Raw genomic sequence first — 21,265 nt, forward strand, 5'->3', positions numbered from 1 at the left:
TATATCCAGACTATCAATGAAATGTGAGATTAGAGTGAGCATAGAGTTTCTCTAAAATATGTACTTCCCAAGTGGGCTTACTCACTGGAGATGTGTTCCATCAAAATAAGATGATTATCCAAGAAGACATGGGACCCAGGAAACCGGTGCAGGAATTAACCAGCAGGAAGGTGGAGGGAAGTTCCAAGGCAACAGCTGCCCTGCAGGTCTAGAAGTGATTCTGTACAGATTTGAAGAGGGGGGTACAGAGTTCCAGGAAGGATATTACTAAGAAAAAATACAAACAAATGGCCTTACCCCAGTGTTTAAACAGTTACATGACCTGTCTGGATATACTGTGAAGAGATCCATGGTTCTATCTGCAAGCTTAGGGACAAATTAGAAATAAGTACAGAAAACTGAACAGACAGTCACAACAAAAAAGGAAGCAGTTCTTTAGTCCAGGAACAACGAATTGTATAAGAAAAAAACATAATATACGTCTGTCAATTGTGGAAATATTCCACATTGTGGAAATGATTACAACACTGAATATCTATGTGATCAAAATTGTTTCCACAACTGTTGAAAAGATAGGAAGGGAGGATTGGGGAGCTGGTGAGTGGGCTATAAGAATGGTAAGCCCTGCCAGTCCATGACAGGAAGTCATTGTAGAAAGAGGCCACTTAGACTCTTGCTAGTTGTGCATCACAGTCACTTGGGGGACCTATTAAAACACAGCTTACTGGCTCCAGCCTCAGAGTCTGTGATTCGTATGTCTCGGTGGTGCCTAAGAATCTGCATTTATAACAAATTCCAGGGACTACACCTTGAGACCCGGAGACACAGAAAAGTGAAGGAAAATACTGAAATAAAAGAAAACTGTTGAAAGTGTTTGTCTCTGTGTAGTAGAAATGAGGGAGGTGGCACATGATGGCTGTTGCATCTATAAAGTTTGTTAGTAGTTTCACCACGTTAAACTGTGTTCTCTGTACTGTATATTTTAAGGTTTTCATGAAACCAAATAGATGACGTTACATCCTTGCATCTGTGTACATGCTCTTCAGCTGTGGTAGAGACTGTTGGGCACTCATGCAGAGCCCACAGCCTTTTCTTTTTCACATAACTCTGATTACCTGCCGTGGGAACTGAGCCACAGCCATCTGGGACTATCTGTGTAAAGCACAGAATCGTGTGCCCCCTTCCCTTGGTAGTTTTTGAGCGGGTTGCTGTCATGCTCTGCATAGTATTGTTCTTGCTATTCATAATAACCCTGACTCATTAACAAATGAGTAAGTGTTTGGTACCTTTTATTCAAGGAAGTAGGGGAAATTGATACCTTTAGATTTCATTTCAAGATGAAATAAGCATCAATTATCTAGAAAATTCCCTTCTGTAAATGTCTCATTGCTAAATTTGGTGCTGCAGCATAGTCACTTTGGGTTTTTCACTGTCAACCTGCTCCATGTAGCACTGGTGGAGAAATCCATGTTGTTCCCACCCCAGTGGTTTTACTGAATAACGAGTAACCCATTCTTCCTTTCAGCTCTGTTCCAACGTTGGCCGAAGAAGCCATCTTGAAACAGAAGTGTTTACTGACTACTGAGCTCTGAGGGTTTGGCTCCTTCTCACTTATAACTGGAATGCCCAGCACTCTGCAGCTGTCCGTCCTGGAATCAATTTCCGCTGGAATGTGTTGGGTTCAGGAGCTTGTCCTTACTTGTGAGTTAAAAAAGCTCACCTAGATTAGACTTCAACTCAGTGAAAAACATTTTCCGTCCAACTGGAAGGGCTTAATTACACTACGTATTTGATCAAATGAGGGTATCTACCTATAATTGTATTGCAGTTGTCAATTCTTGAAACGAGAATTACTTTCTCTGTGGTTTCCTTCAAACTCTTGGCTCCATCTAGTGGGTGTAATTGTTCATAACCCCTCCTTAACCAGAGGTCTCTGGTAGTCAGTAATAGCCTTTTGAATGTTATTTCTCTCCCTAGTATCAGGATAAGTGTCCTTGATCTGAATGCCTGTTAGAGAACTTGCCCTTACCCATTGAATACCTAGAAATCAGGAATTTAGGAAATTAATGAGGGCATTATGTAGGTAGATTAAGGCCTAGCTTGTTTACAGTTATTACAGTACTAAAAAGAAGTTTAGAATACAGAAGGTTTCCAGATGTCTCCCATACTTTTAACATCTTACTGGACTGGCTATCTTAATACTCCCAGGTTTACATTAAGGTTAAGATAAACTGTGTGTATTTTGCGTCATATTTTTTTTCAGCCCTGCTTCCCTATAGGAAACACATGCACCACACACATAGACTGTAACTTTTCAGCCTGGACGGAGATAGCAGTCACTTCCCCACACTGCTACCAGTTTGGACATAGACTTCTTTTCCTTTTAATATGGGCTAAATAAAGTTAGAACTCATCAACTAAAGATAATGAAACAAAACAAAAATACCAGGACAGAAATGGGGAATCAGGGAGTAGGGGGATTTTGTTTCTTGAACACCTACCATGTCTGAAACTACTCTGCATACTGGAAGAACTCCTATCTCACCTTATGTTAGGAATTTTGTGTTAATTTTAAAAAGTTTCTAGAAGTTCCTCGTCACTTTTGGTACACAAAAAAATTCTGGATATTAAAGTAGTACACGCTCATATAGAAAATAACAAAGATGCAAAAATAACCACTTGCAATTTCAGCATCCAGAAAAACACTATTATTTTGGCTTTAAAACTTAAGAATTCCCAGTTGCTACTGGGAATGAGGATAGTGTGGAAACCATCTTGGTATAGTTGTTAATCCCTGTGATCAAGGATTGATATCAAACTGTACCTCCTGGAATTTGATGTTTAGTTTTCTGCCCTGTATTATGTATATAATTGAGTGTTAATTTATGTTGCTCAGCATAAAAGAACATCCAGTTTTGTGACCTTTAAAACTCTGTGGTTTGGACTGTCCTGGGTTCCCTGTAGCACAGTCATGTGCTCAGGCAAACATGTGCTACTGTCTGATTGGAAAGATCAGGAATTTTAATCTCGTGCTGTTTCCCAGGGAGCTGTAGAGTTTGGAAACCACTTTTGCACGGAACAACTTTGGTGAAGGAAAGAAAGTTGGCGCTTCTTGCTGGCTTCCTCCTCTTAGCCATTGTGCTAAGCTTGTGAATTTCGTTGGTTGAGCTCTTGCCAATTCTTAATTGTAAAACACATTTTCTCGCAGCTGTAAGTGACAGCTAGAACCAGGGGCCTAGCCCGGGACATGCTGGACTGGCCATCAGATTTCTAGTGTGCTGACAGTGCTAGAAGTACTGAAAGGTTCAAGTTGTGCCTATAACCGCGGTACGGAACAGCTAAGGCATTACTAGCTTGGAAGGCCTCAACATCCCAGCCAGTTTAGGAGCGAGCACCAGCCTCATTTTAAACTGTTTAAAATTGAGGAATAAGTTGTTAAAAATAGTCTATAACCTCTGTGTCTTCAGGTACCTGTATTCTTGCTGGTTAGAATATTGATAAAGACTTCCTTAAACTATATTTAAACCTCACGCTAAATTTTGTCTTCTGTCCTGGCATGAAGTGGTAAACATGGAAATTTATACTTTCATGATGAATTGGCCCTGACAGTGTAGGTGCCTGTCAAGTAGAATAACTTCCCTGTCATGTCTGCTGCTGCCGCCTTCCCCAGAGTTGCTGTGACGGCGATCTCGTCCTGCTTATCTGAGAGTGGGGGGGAGAGAACTGCAGGGCTCAGGATATCTGTGAATGTGTCCGAGAGGGAAGGGGAAAGTCCATCTCTGTGATGAGAGAGAAGCATATATGTGTGAGTCAGTGAAGAATATGAGCAGAGGAAGGGATTTGAGGTGATGCTGGATAAGAAGGCAGGTTGGTTACAGCTATGGTGGCACTGCCCGCCGGTGACCTTCAGGGCTCAGTCTTCCACTGCAAAAGATTAAAACCCACCTGCACATCTGAATCCTCGGATAAACTAACTGAAGCTCGGATCCTCAGGTGAGCTCAAAGAGCCCCAGTGGCTGTTCCCAATGACAGCTGGGTGGGCAGGAAGTTTTTCTCCATCTAGAATGAGGTTCCCATGCACCTTAGGAAATACAGCTAAAAAGAAATACTGGCAACGTTATAATTATGTGAACATGTTTGAAAAGAGAGCAAGAACAATAGTTGATTTGAGCACTCCAGCTAGAAAGCTGTTAGTGTTCTTCCCTTGGAAAGTAGCTCGGAGGTGATTTAGAGCTGAGATAACAGACCCAGATTGGCAACAAATAACAGGAGGCTGTTAGCCACAGGCTCAGCTTCTCTGTGGTTACTTTCTTCCCAGAGTTTCCAGTTCCACCCTGGACTCCAGTAACTCATTAGGGTCAGCCATGAAGGCACTTGTGACTGGGAGCAGAAGGGCTGGCGCCGAGAGGGTGGCAGGCCTTCTTGTGTTGTCCTGAGGCGTCTCGAGGGTCTGAGGGGCTCTCTGAGACTGGGTTGCGGCCGCTGCTCCGTCTCCGGGCTTGCCGTGTATCCTGCCCCAGAGACACTGAGTACAGAGCCATGCAGCAGGTGCCTGCTGCCGGCCTTGGGGGAGCAGAAAGGACAGGAATCTCAAGTCAGGCCATGTGACAGTCCGGGCAGGGAAGGGAGAGGTGGTTTGGGGCTTAAAATCAGATTGTAGGCTTCAGCTTTCTGCCCTCAACTCTTCTTCAGAACTTGTAAAGTGATAAATGAGATCCTGTTTCTCCCTGCTGTCACAGTAGCATTCTTGGAGACACTGGAAGGGGGCACGGTTCTCCCGCGCCTGCCCTTCTAGAAGCGCTGCTGAGTGAAGGAATGAGCAGATTCCTTTGAGCTTGATAAATTCAGACATTCCCTGAGCAGCTTTCTTAAGATGTTTATATTGTTTTCGGAAAAATTCTACTTAAAAATATTTCTTATAGCCTGCTGTCTGTTTTCACCTTTATCTGCTTTTGCATAATCACGGAAGTTCTGTGGACAATCAAGGATGAAAGCCCTGGGTTGTCCCTTGCATCTTAACTGCTTCTTCTCTCATGCTTCCCAATTTTGGCTAACACCGGCACCTCTGTCTTCTCTTACATAAGCCCTAGAATGAAAGTTCAGGTGTTGCTTCAGAGACCATTTTAGAGCAGGATTATTTGACAGTCTCTTACATAGAGAAAGATCTTCCATATTTTTCCATAAGTAAGGGTCCTGAGAAGCAAAGTTCTTGTCTCCTCATTTAGAGCAGGCATGAGCAAAGTTTTTCTGTAAAGAGCTGAGATAATACTTTACTGCTCAGCAGTGCCGTTGTTGTACAAAAGCAGCAAAACAGTAGGAAATGCATCGGCCGGCTGTGTTCCAGGGAAGTTCATTTACAAAAACAGGTGCTGCTTCCAACTTCAAGCTTCATGGAGTGGCAGCATGGCTCCCTGGGAGTCAGGCAAGTGTTCAGGTAGGTTCTGCAGCATCATCCGCCACTGGGAGGCCCCTGACGTTTCTGGACGATGTCGTCTTCATTTGCATGGACAGGGTGGTCGTGGGTCTCCCAGCTCTGAGCGTCTTTGTGAGGCCTGCCCACTTCCTCATTAATCTTGCCTTCAGCCTTTTGGTTGCTTAGAAACCTGGAGTCTTCTGCAGTTGAAGAATGGACATTTCTGTATTATTTGTCCCTTTTTCCTCTCAAAAATTCAAACACTCTGGTTTTCGAATGATCAGACAAAAGTTGGAAGCTTTTCCTATCTATTAGCCTTCAGGATGAGGAGACTTGTTTGGATTATAGAAATTTGTCCTGAGCTTAAGTCTGCTGTGTGAACATGTGCCAGAGCCGGAATTATTTCCACTTTTAAGATAGGATACGTGAGTCTTTTTATCACATTGCTCGAGATAATAATTCAGTCACTTCCCAGGATTTCTTTTTATCAGGGAGGTGTTTTAGTACAGATCCCTTGCTCTTTTTATTTTCATAAATAAATTTTCTTACCTGGGTATGATAGACAGTTTAAAGGACCTCACTAACTATTTTGTGTTTACTTTTTATATATGTAAAGCTTTTCAGTAGCTTTTAAAGTGTAATTTATTTTTATATCAAGTGCACTATTCATTGTGTTCCACAGCTTTATATGACTTGTATTAGAAGCACTGCACTGAACTGAGTTGTTTGTATACTGACATGACAACCGTAGATGTGACCACAAATAAAGCTTTTGTGAAACATTTCTGTTTTTACGAGCTGTTCAGTTTTTTGGAAACTGTCTGGTGCCCGTTTTCTGTCTGCAGCACGATTGTTAGAGCTGCTGTTAGTAGGAAAGCGAGGGAGCGAGTGGAAGCAGTGAATGGGAGGAGCTGCAGCACCGCTCTCTGTGTTCATTTTAGTACGAGCGCTCCAAATTTGGGAGCAGAGGCACTTTCAGAGTTGGAAAAACCTCATTGGTCCTTCCCAGCACATCCTGGAAGCCACAGTGGCCATTCCAGAAGCCACAGGGTACAGCAGAAACACAGCTCTACTCAATACAGGAAACCTTAAATTATTTCAGAAGCCTGCGCTTCATTTCCGTTTTCTGGGACAGGGTGGTACCTTGTACGTGGAGCAGCGTCTGGTACAGGGCGGTAGGTGTCTTCTGTCACGCCACCCCAGGGAAGAACCTTGCTGCTGGACAGAGAGTCTGAGCGAGACTTCTGAGACCATTCTCTTCCCTGCTCCCCTCCTCTCCCTTCCGCCCAGAAGACAGACAGCAATTGGCCTTGGAAACCAAGGAGCTTCAATTAGGTTCTGATGAGATGTGCAGAGAGAGGCAAGAATCTGGGCTCCATCACCTGTGCTGGAAGCTCTCCTCAAAGAGATTCGGCAATAAGCAACCAAAGTCACTCTAATGTGGGCAGAGTGACTCCTTGGGAAGATCTGGAGAGTTCTCTGACCAATAAGAAGGTGAGACGATGGGTGCAAGTGCGGACTCCTTCTCTGGCAACGGCAGGGACGGTCTGCCTGCTGCCTGACCAGCAGAGGGTACCTCCTGGCACCTTGAGTTGGGGACGGCAGGACACCTGGGAAGGCTGTGAGTCCCCAGAGGGAAGGGAATGGTTACTGGGCTACCAAGACTATATATATGGGCTACCAAGACTATATATACGTATATATATATATATATACACATATATATACGTATATATATGTATATATACATATATATACGTATATATATATATATATACACACACACACACACATACATACATACATGTATACATATATACATATATATGTGTGTATGTATATATATTGGTTGTTAAAATATGAAGGAAAAACAAAATTCAGGAGAGTAGACTGCAGCTGGATAATTGCTCTTTTAAGCCTTGGAGATACAGGGCTTGCACTTTTAAAAGAAATTGTATGTTTATACTCCAAAAACATGTATTCTAATGTTATTTCTGTTCTTAAAATATTAAACATTAAAAAAAATGAACCCAGCATGCCACACAGAAAGGGCTTTTGTGGTCAGTACCAAGGAAAGATAGGAGGGGCATGAAGGGCACTCAGGTCAGTAAGGCCCAAGAAAACGAGCTCAGTGTTGGTTTGGGGGCAGTGTGGTGGCTTAAGGTGATTTGTCCCAGCAGATGTTCAACCCAACTTGCTTAGGTTCCAAGGTTCCATCATGGAGGAGAGACCCTCAGGGGTGCAGAGAGACCCTCTCCCCACAGCAGGGTCGCCCATGCCCTCGTGGGCCCTGGTGGCCACTCCCTAGCTTCCCATAGTGCACCCTTCACACCTCCAAGTGCATCATGCATAGATCAGAGCTAGCTCATGCTCTCAAGTCAGGAAATTAGGATGTTGGAGGGGGAGTAGAATTGCTGGATGACCTGGTCCCAGTCTTCCATGCGTAGATCAGAAAAGAGATCCAGAGAGGGAAGGAACTGACCCTTGGTTGTGGGGTCAGGGGTAGGAATTCCCTGCTCTCCTCCTCTCACCCACTTCCCTCAGCACTGCTAGTCTTGGGTCCCCATGTCAGAGTTGCCACAGAGCACAGTGTCACCTTTTCTGTGTCACCTCTGAGGCCCTTCCTGCCTGGCTCCAGAATTCCCATGGGAGAAGCTTATCCATGTCAAACCTCCATGGCTCCAAGCAAAGTCTCCTCAGAAAAAAACCACAGCACAGACCTGGAATGACCCACACACCTCTGCCATCCTTCAGGGCTTCAGAGGTCCTGGAACAGCCCCTTCCTCTTCTCCGGATTACAGCCAGTAGCCCTACCTCGGAGTGATCACTCCATGTTCACCATGTGCTCCCCAGTCCCACTGGTCCTGTCCTTTCAAGAGCTCTGAATATCTTCTAGCTGGCAAACCAACAGGACAGGTGTTCATGGGAAAGTCCCACCAGACACTCAGGGCTCTCACATGGTTTGCCATTGTTTCTTCTTTATTTTTTCTGTACAAAAATCTTTAACCTGTAAAAGAAAGAATCATAAACATTTTACGTTATTAGATCCTCAGATCTTACCCATAGCTGTATTTTGTGCATTTTTACCAACCTCTCCCCATTTCTCCCTACACTAGCCCTCAGCAACCACTCTTAAACTCTCTGTTCCTGAGTTTGCCTTTTTTAGATTCTACATATAAGTGATAGAATCCAATATGTGTCTTTCTCCATCTGCCTTATTTCACTTAGCATAACGCTCTCAAGTTCCATCCATGGTGTCACGAATGGTAGGATTTCCTTCTTTCTCGTGGCTGAATAGTAATATTCCACTGTATATATGACTCATTTTCTTTAGCCATTCATCCACTGATGGACATTTAGGTTGTTTCCATTCCTTGGCTATTGTGAATAATGCCACTGGTCCTTCTTAATCAGTTTTAGGTTAGGGACTCTTACACATCTGGACATGTGGGTAGTTTTGCATACAATTCCACGTGCTCATTGATCCCTTAGGAATCCTCAGGTCAGAAGCTCCTGCTCAGGATGGGAGTATCTGGCCAGAGGAGGTATTGGGGGTGGAGAGGGGCAGAGAGAAGGAAGGATTCTCCTGGGCAACTGATGGCTCCCCTCCCCGCTGTCTGCAGCACTGGCCAGCGGTACAAGCTCAACAGATGCTTGTGTAACGAAGGCCTGATGGCATACACAGTTCTCAGCCTAGGATAGTCAAGAACAGTACTTTAGGCCAACTGTTGAATTATAATAATATAAAAATATACCCTTTCAGAGCCCTGCCATCAGCCTTTCTGCCTTGTGCTTTGTAAATGGGAGTGAGACTAGTACCTGCCTCATGGTGTGGTGAAGGTTACATGAGTTAATACCAGAACCCATCGGGGCACCTGGGTGGCTCAGTCAGTTGAGCATCTGACTTCAGCTTAGGTCATGATCTCACACTCCGTGAGTTCGAGCCCCGCGTCGGGTTCTGTGCTGACAGCTCGGAGCCTTGAGTCTGCTTCAGATTCTGTGTCTCCCCCTCTCTCTGCCCCTCCCCTGCTCATGCTCTGTCTCTCTTTGTCTCAAAAATAAATAAAAACATTAAAAAAATTTTTAAAAAAATACCAGAACCCATCTACGTGCTCATGGCCCTCAAGTCCCTATCTCCAACCCATATCTCTGCCTGAACCACCCCCCGCCCCCCGCTCCTGGCTCCATGTGGATGTTACTCGGGTACCTCAGACTCAGTGTATCATAAGCCACACTTAAAGTAGTTCTCCCAAAGCTCCCCACCCCCACATGTGCCCAAACTTCTGCTTCTCAGTGATCCTGGTCTCAGTGAGTTGTTGACTTGCCCTTGATTCCTCTCTCTGTCCTCCCATGTTCTATCAGTCCTCAGACCCCTGCTGGGTCTGTCTCTGAAATGCCTCCTCATTTTTGCAACTACACCCCTTGACCAAGTCAGCATCTGGCTTGACTTGCATCAGGCAGTTGCCTTCGTCAGATGAATCCATTTTCCAACTGTAGCCAGAAATGAGGTCACGCTCCTCCTCAGCACTAAAACAGTAATGGCTTCCAATTGCCCGGAACACAGCATCCAAACTCCTTTGCTGGCTTCCACAGCACGGCCTCCAGCTGTGCTGCTAGCTTCCACTCCTTTGGGTGGCCTGTACTCACTCTCATGACTGGGCCTTCCCTCCTGCTGGGAACTCTGTGGCCCCGGGCCCTGTGCCCTGAGGCTTCTCATTGAGGGCCCAGGTTGCACATCACTTCCTCCAGATGTCCAACCCCCCAACGTGTGCTCCAACATCAGCCCATCTCCACTGTCAGCACCTGTGTGAGTTACTTGTTAACTGCCTTCCTGATAATACAAGTTCCTCCCTTGCTGCATCTGGGGTACCCGGCGTGCTTCCGGGCATGCAGTTGGTGCTCAAATGTTTGTTGAATGAAAGCTGGGAACTGGGGAGATGGCCGAGACTGACCTCAAGACCGTGCGAGATCTCACCTCAATGGTGCAGACGCACTCCTGCAACAGATGCAAGATACCTTTCAGACCATGTCTGACCAGGTCATTGGAAGAATTGGTAACACGAGTAGTCACATTGACAACCTGGAGAAAAATGTTGCAGACCTCATGGCACAGGCTGGGGTGGAAGAACTGGAGGGTGAGAACAAAATTCCTGCCACACCAAAGAGCTGAAGTTTGTTAACTTGCCCTGAAACCCGGAACACCATTTTTACAAGCCAAGAGAAGAACAAATGGCTTAAAAAAATTTTTTTTAATGCTAATTTAGTTAGAGAGTGAGAGGGAGACAGAGGATCCAAAGTGGGCTCTGTGCTGACAGCAGTGAGCCCAACACGGGGCTGGAAGTAACAAACTGTGAGATTATGACCTGAGCCGAAACCAAGAGTTGGATGCTTAGCCTACTGAGACACCCAGGTGCCCCCCAAATGACTTTTTGAAGCAACTACTATATATAGACAGGATTTCTATTATAATGTGTGCATTCTTCCTGTCACATACTCTTATTAGTTTATAGGGTGATTCACACCCCCCTCCCGGTTTCTTGAACATGGTAACTTCACATCTTGGACCAAACACTACAGCAGTTCCTGCATAAAACTGTCAAAATTTTTATTATAAAAAAAAAAAGTCAAATGAATGCTGAACTCATTAAGCACCTACTATGTTCCATGGGCTGCACTTGATCCTTAATTCAGGTTTTCCCATTTACTCCTTACAACTTCTGTGGTCTTAGGAAGAACCAGAAGTCTGGCTTCCAGTGGGTGTTGGACCAGGACTTGAACCAGGTCTGGATGACTCTACGCCTGAATTCAGCATATCCCAAACCTCAGGCCTTCACACACAGGTCACCAATTGTCCCGGTTTGCCTGGGACAAGGGGGTTCCTGGGACATTGGACTTTCAGTGCCAAAACCAGGAAAGTCCCAGGCACGTTGGGACAACCTATTGCTCACTGCATTAACAGACCACAATGTTGCCACATTTGTGTGTTACTTAGAACTTCCTTTAACATCATTTTTACCCACCTGCTTTTACATGGGCTTATCCTAAAATGTAAATCACACTTGTGATGGGATGGTTATTTATAGTTATGCTAATGTGCAGTAAAAGGAAAGCAGTCTATCTGCATATCACGTAAAGCTATCTCACAGAGCTCCAGGGGTGAGCGTGGCCTGCTCTGTGAAACCTTATCCAACCCTGCGCTTCCCCAGACCCAGGATCTGTCCTTCCTGCCTCTGAGCTCCCCAGGAAGCACTGAACTTGCCTTCTTGGAACTCGGTCCAAGAGTATCAGTGCTCACTAGGATGTGGAGGTTATCGCCTTTGATACACAGCCTCCCCATGAGGGCGGTCTCCCTAAGACACCAGCGAATGAGTATCCTATTAGTGACATCTGGACGTGTGTGTGTGTGTGTGTGTGTGTGTGTGTTGCAGGGGTTGGTAAGCAGTGTGTCTAGGCCATAGCTAGTACACTTGTCCCAGTCAGGGTATGGACCCAGGTGTGCCGGCTTATCTCAGGCAGGGCCAGAACATAGGCCCAGCTCCTTAGGAAGACTTGGTTGATTTGGTCTTGGGACCCTCTGCTCCCTTATCAAGCTGAGGGCTGTGTCCTGAGTCCTTTGACCTCTGCCTTGACACTTCCTGTCATTCAAGAGCTGCCTGCATCTAAATGGCTCTCCCCACCAGTTCCACAGGGGGGCGCTGCAGCACCACAGTCAAGAAATAGAACATTGGCAAACCTAGCCGGTCTGCCCAGATCCCTTCCCAGCCCCCTCCCTACCCACAAAGGTAACACATCCCTTTAGGTACACATCCCTAAATAGCAGAGTTTAGATTTGCCTGCTTTTGAATTTCACATAAATAGAATCATACTGGATGTATTCTTCTGAACTTCTCCAACTTTGTGTTCATCAGTTCACTCAACGATTATTGACTGAGCATCTACTATGTGCTAGGGTCCCTATTAGATGTTCAGTACACAGCAAAGGGCATCTTCCACAACAATTCTGCCTGCACGGAAATTCCATGCCAACAGTGCCCTCCTCAGTGGTCCCCGAGGCCATGCTGACCCAATGAGGCTGATAGTCCTGCCTCCAGATATTCTGGAGCTGCCTTCTTGGTTCTGCTCAGAGTTTTGGAACTCCCTCCTCCATTGCCCCAGATTAAGATACCACAAGAAAAGAAAATTACAGACCAATATCCCTGATGGATATAGATGCAAAATCCTCATCAAAATACTAATAAACTGAATCCAACAGCATATTAAATGGTTATACACCATGGCCAGGTGGGTTTTATCCCAGGAATACAAGGTGGTTCAACACCAAAATACCAGTGTAATACAACACATTAATAGAATGAAAGAAAAAAAAATGATCATCTCCATTAACACAGAAAGGCATTTGACAAAATCTAACACCCTTGCATGATAAAAAACACTCATAAAACTAGAAGTTCAAGGGAATTGCCTCAGTGTGATAAAGGCCATATAAGAAATAACCACGGCTAACACCAAATTCAATGGTAAAGCACTGAAAGATTTCCTCCTGACATCAGGAACGAGATAAGGATGCCCAGTTCACTACTGCTGTTCAATATATACTAAAAGTCTTAGCCAGAGAAGTTAGATAAGAAAAAGAAAGGAAAGGCATCCAAGTTGAATCAGAAGAAATAAAACTATATATGCAGATGACATAATCCCATATATAGAAAATCCCAAACTGTCCACAAGAAAACTACCAGAGCTAGTAAGTGAATTCAGCAAAGTTGCAGGGTACAAGATCAAGACACAAAAATTCACTGTGGTTCTATACACTTGCAAAAGCAATAAAAAAAAAAAAAAGATATTAACAAGACAATTCTGTTTACGATAGCATCTGAAAGAATAAAATAACTAGAGATATGTTTAACCAAGAATAAACACTTCTACACTGAAAACTAAAAAACAAAACAAAACAGTTGAAAGATAAAGAAGACCTAAGTGGAAAGATGTGTTCATGGGTGGGGAGACAATATTGTTAAAATGTCAAAACCACCCCAAAAAATCTACAAATTCAATGCAATCCCCAACATTCCAACAGCTTTTTTTGCAGAAATGGAAAAGTCTATGAAATTCATAAGGAATTTCAAGGGACCTTGAGTAGCCAAAACAGTCTTGAAAAAGGACAAAGTCATAGGATTCACATTTAATGACTTTAAAACTTACTACAGGGCATGTGGGTGGCTCAGTTGGTTAAGTGTCCTAGTCTTGATTTTGTCTCAGGTCATGATTTCGCAATTTGTGAATTCGAGGCCTGCTGTGAGCGTGGAGCCTTCTTGGAATTCTGTCTCCCTCCCTCTTTGTCTCTGCCCCTCCACCAAGTTTTCTCTGTAAATAAATAAATAAATAAATAAATAAATAAATAAATAAAACTTACTACCTACAAGGCCACAGTAATCATAGTATGGTACTGGCCTAAGGCTAGACATACAAACCATTCGAATAGAACTAAGGGTCCAGAAATAAACCCATGTGTCTATGACCAACTGATAGTTGACAAGGATGCCAAGACCATTCAATAGGGAAGGCATGGTCTCTTAAGTGATGCTGGGACAACTGAGTTTCCACTTGGAAAAGAATGACACTGGATCTCTACCTCACAGTGTGCACAAAAATGAACTCAAGTGGATCAATGACCTAAATACAAGAACTAAACCATACAGTTCCTAAAAGAAAACTCAGGTATATATTTTCATGACCTTGGATTTTGCCATGGAGTTTTAGATATAATTCCAAAAGCATGATAAACAAAAGGAAAATGGATAAATTCAACTTCATAAAAATTAAAAATTTTTTGTCTATCAAAGGACATTATCAGCAGAGTGAAAAGACAATCCAGAGACTGGGAGAAAATATTTGCAAATCACATACTTGATAGGGAATTAATATCCAGAATGTATGAAGAGCTAAAATTCAACAATAACCAGATGCATAAACCAATTAGAAGATGGGCAAAGGACCTGAATAGACATTTCTCCAAAGAAAATATACAAATGTCCAATAAGCACATGAAGAGTTGCTCAATATACTTATCATTGGGGAAGCAATCAAAACCACAAAAAGATACCATCTACTGGGATGGCTATCATAAAAAAAATAAATAAGTGTTGACAAGGATGTGGAGAAATTGGAAGCCTTTTACATTGCTCGTGGGAATGTAAAATGGTGCAGACACTGTGGGAAATAGTTTGGCAATGCCTCAAAAAGCTAAAGAGAATTATCATATGATCCAGCAATTTCCCTTCTAGGTATATACTCAAAAAAATTGAAAACAAGGACTTGAAGAGATCCCTATGTGTTGCTGTTTGTTGCAGCCTTATTCACAATAGCTAAAAGCTAGACACAACCCAAATGTCCATCAGTGTAGATGGATAAACAAAACATGATCTATCCATATGATGGACTGTTATTCAGCCACAAAAAAAGTGAAATTCCTATAGAAGCTACAACATGGAGGAAGCTTGAAAACATGCTACATGAAAGAAGCCAGATACAAAAGGATAAATGTGCTATGATTCCACTTATCTGAAATATCTAGAATTGGCAAATTCACAGAGACGGGAAGTAGAATCAGGGTTTTGGGGAGTTGCGGAGAGAAGGGAATGGGGAGTTATTGCTTGATGGCTACAGAGTTTGTGTTTGGGATAATGAAAAGGTTTTGGAAATGGATAGAATGGACGGTTGCACAACCCTATGAGTACGATGAGTGCCACAGAATTGTATACTTAAAAATGGCAAAACTGGCAAATTTTGTTCTATACATTTATAGATGCAATTAAAAAAAGAATTCAGGCCAATGATGTGGAAAGAAACGTGCTGGAAAGCTTCTGGGAAAGGTTTCCTCATTCTCAGCAGAGAGTCAATGGATGAGATGCTCTCTCTCATTTCTCTGGACCTGCCATGGCCATCTTGCTCAGTGGACTGAGGATGAAGTCACTACGGAAGCAGATGGAAAGACGTAGGTCCTGGATGATGTCATTAAGTGACTGAACCAATGGGCTATGGAGTCAGCCAGTCCTCTCTTGGGATTCAAAATTATGTGAGATAATAACTTTCTTCTTTTTAGAAAAAGGAAACACAAACACGCAAGACAATAAAGAGCTCTTGAGCTTAAAATAGGGAATTTTCTGGGGTGCCTGGGTGGCTCAGTCGGTTGAATGTCTGACTCTTGATTTTGGCTCAGGGCATGGTCACATGGTTCATGATATCGGGCCCTACGTCATCTGGCTCTGTGCTGACAGCACGGAACCTGCCTGGATCCTCTCTCTGCCCCTCCTCTGCTTGTGCATGCTCTCTGTCAAAATAAATAAATAAACTTTAAAAATAAAACAATAAAAATGAAATAGGGAGTTTTCCGAAAGACCTGGAAAATGAGAGATTGAGATATGCAGACAAGTTGGGGTAATGGCTTTGCCCCACCAGAAAGATGAAGAAGATGGATGAAAACACATCACCTTTCAAGTAGCTGCAGCCAAAACAGCTTGCACAATCCATCAAACCAAAGAACAACTGTAGAGAACAGTAGAAGATGCTTGGAGGACAGTTTTCCCCTTTGGGGAAGCAGAAAGAGCCACAGGATGGAGAGGAAGTGTGAGCAAACTCAGGACCCAGGAGGGTGAGCAGGTGGGTGTTTGGGACTGGGTGTTCCTCTGGAGACCTGGAAGGTGAACCAAAGGCAGTTTTAGAGAAATGAGTGTATGCAGCTGGGTTCAATACTTATTGGAAAATTGTTGAAAAAGGAGAAAAGGAAAGGAATGCACACAAAAGTAACCGAAGAAGATAAAATAATGGCTCACTTCAAGATTGTATTAAAAACCTCCACACTGAGAAAACTGCACTGCAGTGAGGAAAATCACAGCTAGAGTGGGACAGGCAGAAACTGCTCTGGCAGAAACCAAAGTCCTTGAACTCACTGAGTTCAGAAAGGAATTTTCATGCAGATCCTGTCTTTGCAAATCAGCAGCGCCTGCCCTCCCTGAGGCCATGGGGGAAGTTGCAGACCACAAGTGCTAATGGTAAGTGTGGGGAGTCTTTCGAAGGGAGCTCCAGGGCACGTGGGTGGAGGGAGGGAGGAGGACTTCCATCTCAGAACTGAAGGACACAGTGGGGATTGATGCAATATCGTACCTTCCTGCCTGGCACATCCTGGTCATTACCGGGGCCCCAGGCACCGGGACGAGGCTGGTGTGGGAGGGTAGGCGCCAGGCTGTATCCCCACGTAGAAATTGCCAGTAATGGGAAGTCAGCCCAGCCCCCACCTGCCCCCGGTCACTGGGGCCGAAGGAGCTGTGTGCTGACCCGTCGTACTTCCTGCCTGGGCTCGTTTGTCAGGGCAGGCTGGCCTCTCCTTCCCGTTTAAGGTGCTGGCCATCACTTTCCCACGCTCTTCCCAGGCCTTTGACTTGAGCCCAGCTGGCACATAAAGACACGGCTCAATGGGGCGCCTCCGTGGTTCAGTGGGTTAAGTGTCTGACTCTTGATTTCAGCTCAGGTCATGATCTCACAGTTTGTGGGATGGAGCTCGGTGTCTCCATGCTGGGCTCCGTGTTGACAGTGTGGAGCCTGCTTGGGATTCTCTCTCTCCTTCTCTCTCTCTGCCCCTCCCCCACTTACATGCATGTGCACGTGCAGCTCTCTCTAAAAAATAAATAAGCTGAGAAAAAAAACACAAAAAACCCACAGTAGGATGGACCCTGAGCCAGAAGAGGTGCAGTGGGGCCCCTTGAGGTGGCATGGTGGCGGGGGAGGACTGCTGGGCCGGTCCAGGTCCCCGCACTCCTGCACTGAGCCCAGGCACATGGGGGTATTCTGCTGATCCTGGCGTCTCCGTGCTGCAGGGATGAGAGGACCCAAGAGGTGAAGCTGGGCAGGCTGCATGAGCCCTTGTGTCCGTCCTGGGAAGGAGGAGGGCAGAGAGGAGCTGTGGGGTGGAGGGCGGCCATGGTCCCCAGCTGAGGGTCCCAGGGCCACCCTGGGCCTGGATTGTCCAGGAGGTCTCACCATGGCCCACAGCAAGACAGGTATTCAGGAGGTGGGGACTGCCACCATCAGACTGGCTCATGGGCTCCAGCAGAGGTAGGCTGTAGTCAGAGGCCCATCCAGGCCTCGGCCCCGCCTGCACCTCCCTCTGGCTGAAAGGCTCTGTGTCCCCGCAGCAGGGGCTGCTCGGTGCAGGACACACTGACAGGGCCGGGGGCCTGTTCGCCCGCTGGGGCCTGGAACGGAGCTTCTGGTCCCCGGTGGGCCCCTTGGGAGTGGAAGCCGGGGGCCCTGGGGTGCCGGGACCCCACCTGCTGCAGCTCCTGGCTGCCCTCCGACCTCAGGGTTAAAGGCATGGTGAGGCCAGCTGGTGCCTGGCACATTGTGTCGGTGGCTCCAGGCTGACCTTTGCTCACCTCCCCCCGGGGCCTCGGCCCCCGAACCTTCGCCCTCCTGTTGCCACTCCCAGTGGCGGCCGTGCCCGGCTGTTGAGGCCACCTATCTGCTCAGCGGCTTGGGGTGCTTCTCACCACCTGTGCTCCCCGGCCCTCTGCCTCCCTTTTCTCCTCTCCGCTCTGCCTTCTCACTTCTTACCCCTTCAGACCTTCCAGGAGCTGGCAAGGATGTGCTCGTTCACTTGCCCGCTTATTCTTTTATTTTGGGGTTTTGATTTTTTTTTTTTTTTTTTTTTACATTTTTGTCCCCATGATCATATCTTATTTATTTTATAACTGGAAGTTTGTACATTTTGATCCCCTTCATCCATTTCACACAACCGCACCCCACCCCCACCTCTGGCAACTACCTGTTCTCTGCATCTATGAGTTTGGGTTTTTGTTTTTTTGTTTTTTGTTTTTTTTCGATACCACATACAAGCGAGATCACACAGTATTTTTCTCCGTTTGACTTACTTCACTTAGCATAATGCCCTCAAGGTCCGGTTTATTCTCCAACTGACAACGTGCGGGACCCTCAGAGATCCAGGGATGAAGGTTCAGCCCTGGAGGAGGTCCCCACTCTGAAAGGGGTCACGTGTAGAAACTGCTGGGGATCCCGTTAATGCAGCAGAGTAAGGGGGAGGGGTGTCAAGGAAAGCGGTCTGGAGGAGGAGGGGTGAAGCTAAGACTTAAAGGCAGAGAGAATTTTACCAGCAGCTGCGCCTTTTCAGGGGGACCCAAAGCAGAGTGTGCTGGGGTGAGGTCTGCATGTGGGGCCTGGGCCTCAAAGGAGTGGCTGGATTTTGGAAACTTCAGCACTAGCAGAATTAGCATTATCATGAGTGGTAATACCATAGAGGAAGAGCTCTGAGGCCGCCTCCCTCACCTGCCTGGCCAACCAGATGGTGGGGTGGTGTGGGCACCCCCCCAGGCCCTGAGCTCCAGCAGACAAGCCCGAACCTACCACCGACCACCTTCCTGGGTCACACAGAGCCCTGCCTCTCCCCTTCACTAGCTTGATCATTAGACCAGAACTTAACCCGGGGAGGATTTGAGGAGAGACTTCCTGACCCAAAATAGTTCTGCTGTGGCAGTGCGGGGCCCCAAAAGCCCCCCGCACAGAAATGTTCCTCAGGTGAAGATGTCCCACCTGCAGGGGCCCTCAGGTAAAACGTGAAGTCTCAGAGAAGGTGACCAGTGGTGTTTGAGGCCGGCCGTGGATTCCTCTCAGTGCTCTGTGAGCAGATGCCATCCAGGGAGTCTGGGTAGCGGAAGGGCCCTGGTCACTGTAGGGCAAGCAGACCATCCCTGTCTGTCTCACCTCACCCTGACCCCAATGCCAGGGCGAGAGATCCTGAGTGGGAAGAGGCTCCCCAGACCAGACAGGTATGGAGGGAGGCTCCTCTACTTGAGAAAGTCTCCCCCACATGGCAGAAATCCAGCTGCTAACCATTTAGGCTCACTCATCCTGCAAAGAGACGAGGCCACCTACTGTGACCCTTCTTATTGGGGTCGAATTGTGTCCCCCCAAAAGAGCTCTTCAAGTCCTAACGCCCTATACCTGGGATTGTAACCTTATTTGGAAATGGGGTCTTTGCAGATGTAAGTTAGGGTGAGGTCCTACTGGATTTAGGGTGGGCCCTAATCCAGTGACTGGGGTCCTTATAAAGGAAAGCAGAGGGAGATTCAGACAGAGAGATGCAGACACACAAGGAAGAAGGCCATGCGATGATGGAGGCAGAGACTGGGGTGCCGTGCCTATAGGCCAAAGAAGGCCAAGGATTGCCTGAAGCCACCAGAAGTAAGGAGAGTGCTGAGGATAGATTCTTCCCTATAACCTTCAGAGGGAGCATGGCCATACGGACACCTTGCTTTTGGATTTCTAGCCTCCAGAACCATTAGAGGATAAATGTTTCAGGTCACCCAGTTTGGGATACCTTGTTATGGCTTCCACAAGAAACTAATACACTTACATCCAGAGCGAGCTACCTTTGGCTTGTGCCTCAATCCCTTGGCCTGACAGCCAGGTTTGGGGTGTGTCTGTTGGTGAGTCACATGAGGCGGCAAGATGGGGGCCTGCACCTGGACTTTCCTTCTCTCTCTCAAGAATTATTTGTTGATCACCTACTGGGGTCCAGGCACAGTAGTGGGGGATAGACATGAACAGAGGCATGGCCCAGCTGACACTCCAGTCTGGGGAAAGAGTGTGGGAAAACCCGTAAGGTTCACGGCCTAGGCCACAGCCCACCATGTGGGATTCCTGTGAACAGTGCAGGGGTGCTACGACCCAGGCGGTCATGGATTGCCAGAGCAGCTGAAGGCCAGCGAGCTGGGGGTGGAGGGCATGTCAGGGCCGGTGGGGTGCTTGGTGGGAAGCTTGCCGGGCTTTCCAGCCCCACTTGGGGGACACCAGAGTTGGGCTGGCTCCCTGTGTCTCAGGCCATCAGCGCTCACAGTGGTGACCACCTTGGTGACCTTACAAAGTTGACCCCAAAGGCTCAGAGAGGTCAGGAGGCTGTCTGTCTCAGGTACAGTGTGGATGACTCAGTGGTCTTCCTGCCAGAGGAAAGAAGGCCCGGCTGGGAGCCGAAGGGGAAGCCAGAGACAGGGACCCAGAGGCTCTGGGGTCTGGGCAGGGGCTCCCCCCGTCATGAGGTGGTCCCTGCCAGAAGATCCCTTTGCTTCCCACACCACGAAGTGTTTCTGAATTGTCTGCCCCACCTCACCACTTGGGTCGCATCTCAAACTAAGCATGCCCTACACCCCACCCTCTCAGCACATCTTTCTCAAAGATGCCTCTCATGCCTTTCCCTTCCCCCTTTACTCATGGTCCCCAGAACAAGTGCACTTTGTCAAAATTCAAACTTGCTCCCCTTTCTGAAAGATGACAGTGAAACACGTCCATCATAAAAAAAATTATTGAATATGGAAAAGTAGAAAGGACAAAGCACCTGTACCACATGGGTTTATTTCCTTTCAGTCTTTTTTCTGTGAATTAAAGTTTTTAATGTTTTATTTTATTTTTGAGAGAGAGAGACAACACAAACAGGGGAGGGACAGAGAGAGGGGGGTGGGACACAGAATCCAAAGCAGGCTCCAGGCTGTCAGCACAGAGCCCGACGCGGGGCTCGAACCCACAAACCGCCAGATCATGAGCTGAAGTCAGATGCTTAACCGACTAAGCCACCCAGGTGCCCCTTTCCTATGAATAGTTTGACATTGTTTTTATCTTACATTTCCATCCCTGCTCTCCCGAACTCAGTATAATATTGCATTTTCTTGGACCCTGAAAATTCTTTGTAAAATATCTTTTCAAGAGACTGCTCAAAATCTGCTTAAATCCCTTGGCAGTTTCCATGGCTTTCTGGGTACTAAAATTTACTAAAATTCACCGTTCAGCTCT

At 46.3% G+C, this 21,265-nt stretch overlaps 1 protein-coding gene and 1 pseudogene across 5 annotated transcripts in view; both read left to right on the top strand.

Annotated features, from left to right (window-relative positions):
• The window catches only part of EPB41L5 (erythrocyte membrane protein band 4.1 like 5), a 140,594-nt gene extending 134,397 nt beyond the window's left edge, over positions 1–6,197 (top strand). For all 5 annotated transcript variants that reach the window (XM_078451378.2, XM_060625466.3, XM_060625464.3 and 2 more), the window contains exon 25: positions 1,526–6,197. In XM_078451378.2, coding sequence (XP_078307504.1) covers positions 1,526–1,592 — 67 coding nt within the window. In that variant the 3' untranslated portion in view covers positions 1,593–6,197. The remainder of the gene's footprint in view (positions 1–1,525) is intronic.
• Positions 6,198–10,141: 3,944 nt separating this feature from the next.
• LOC132673079 (heat shock factor-binding protein 1 pseudogene) lies at positions 10,142–10,720 on the top strand (annotated as a pseudogene).
• The last annotated feature ends 10,545 nt before the right edge of the window (positions 10,721–21,265 follow it).

Source organism: Panthera onca, chromosome C1 (genome assembly GCF_046562875.1).
Source record: "Panthera onca isolate mPanOnc1 chromosome C1, mPanOnc1 haplotype 2, whole genome shotgun sequence".
Taxonomy (NCBI): domain Eukaryota; kingdom Metazoa; phylum Chordata; class Mammalia; order Carnivora; family Felidae; genus Panthera; species Panthera onca.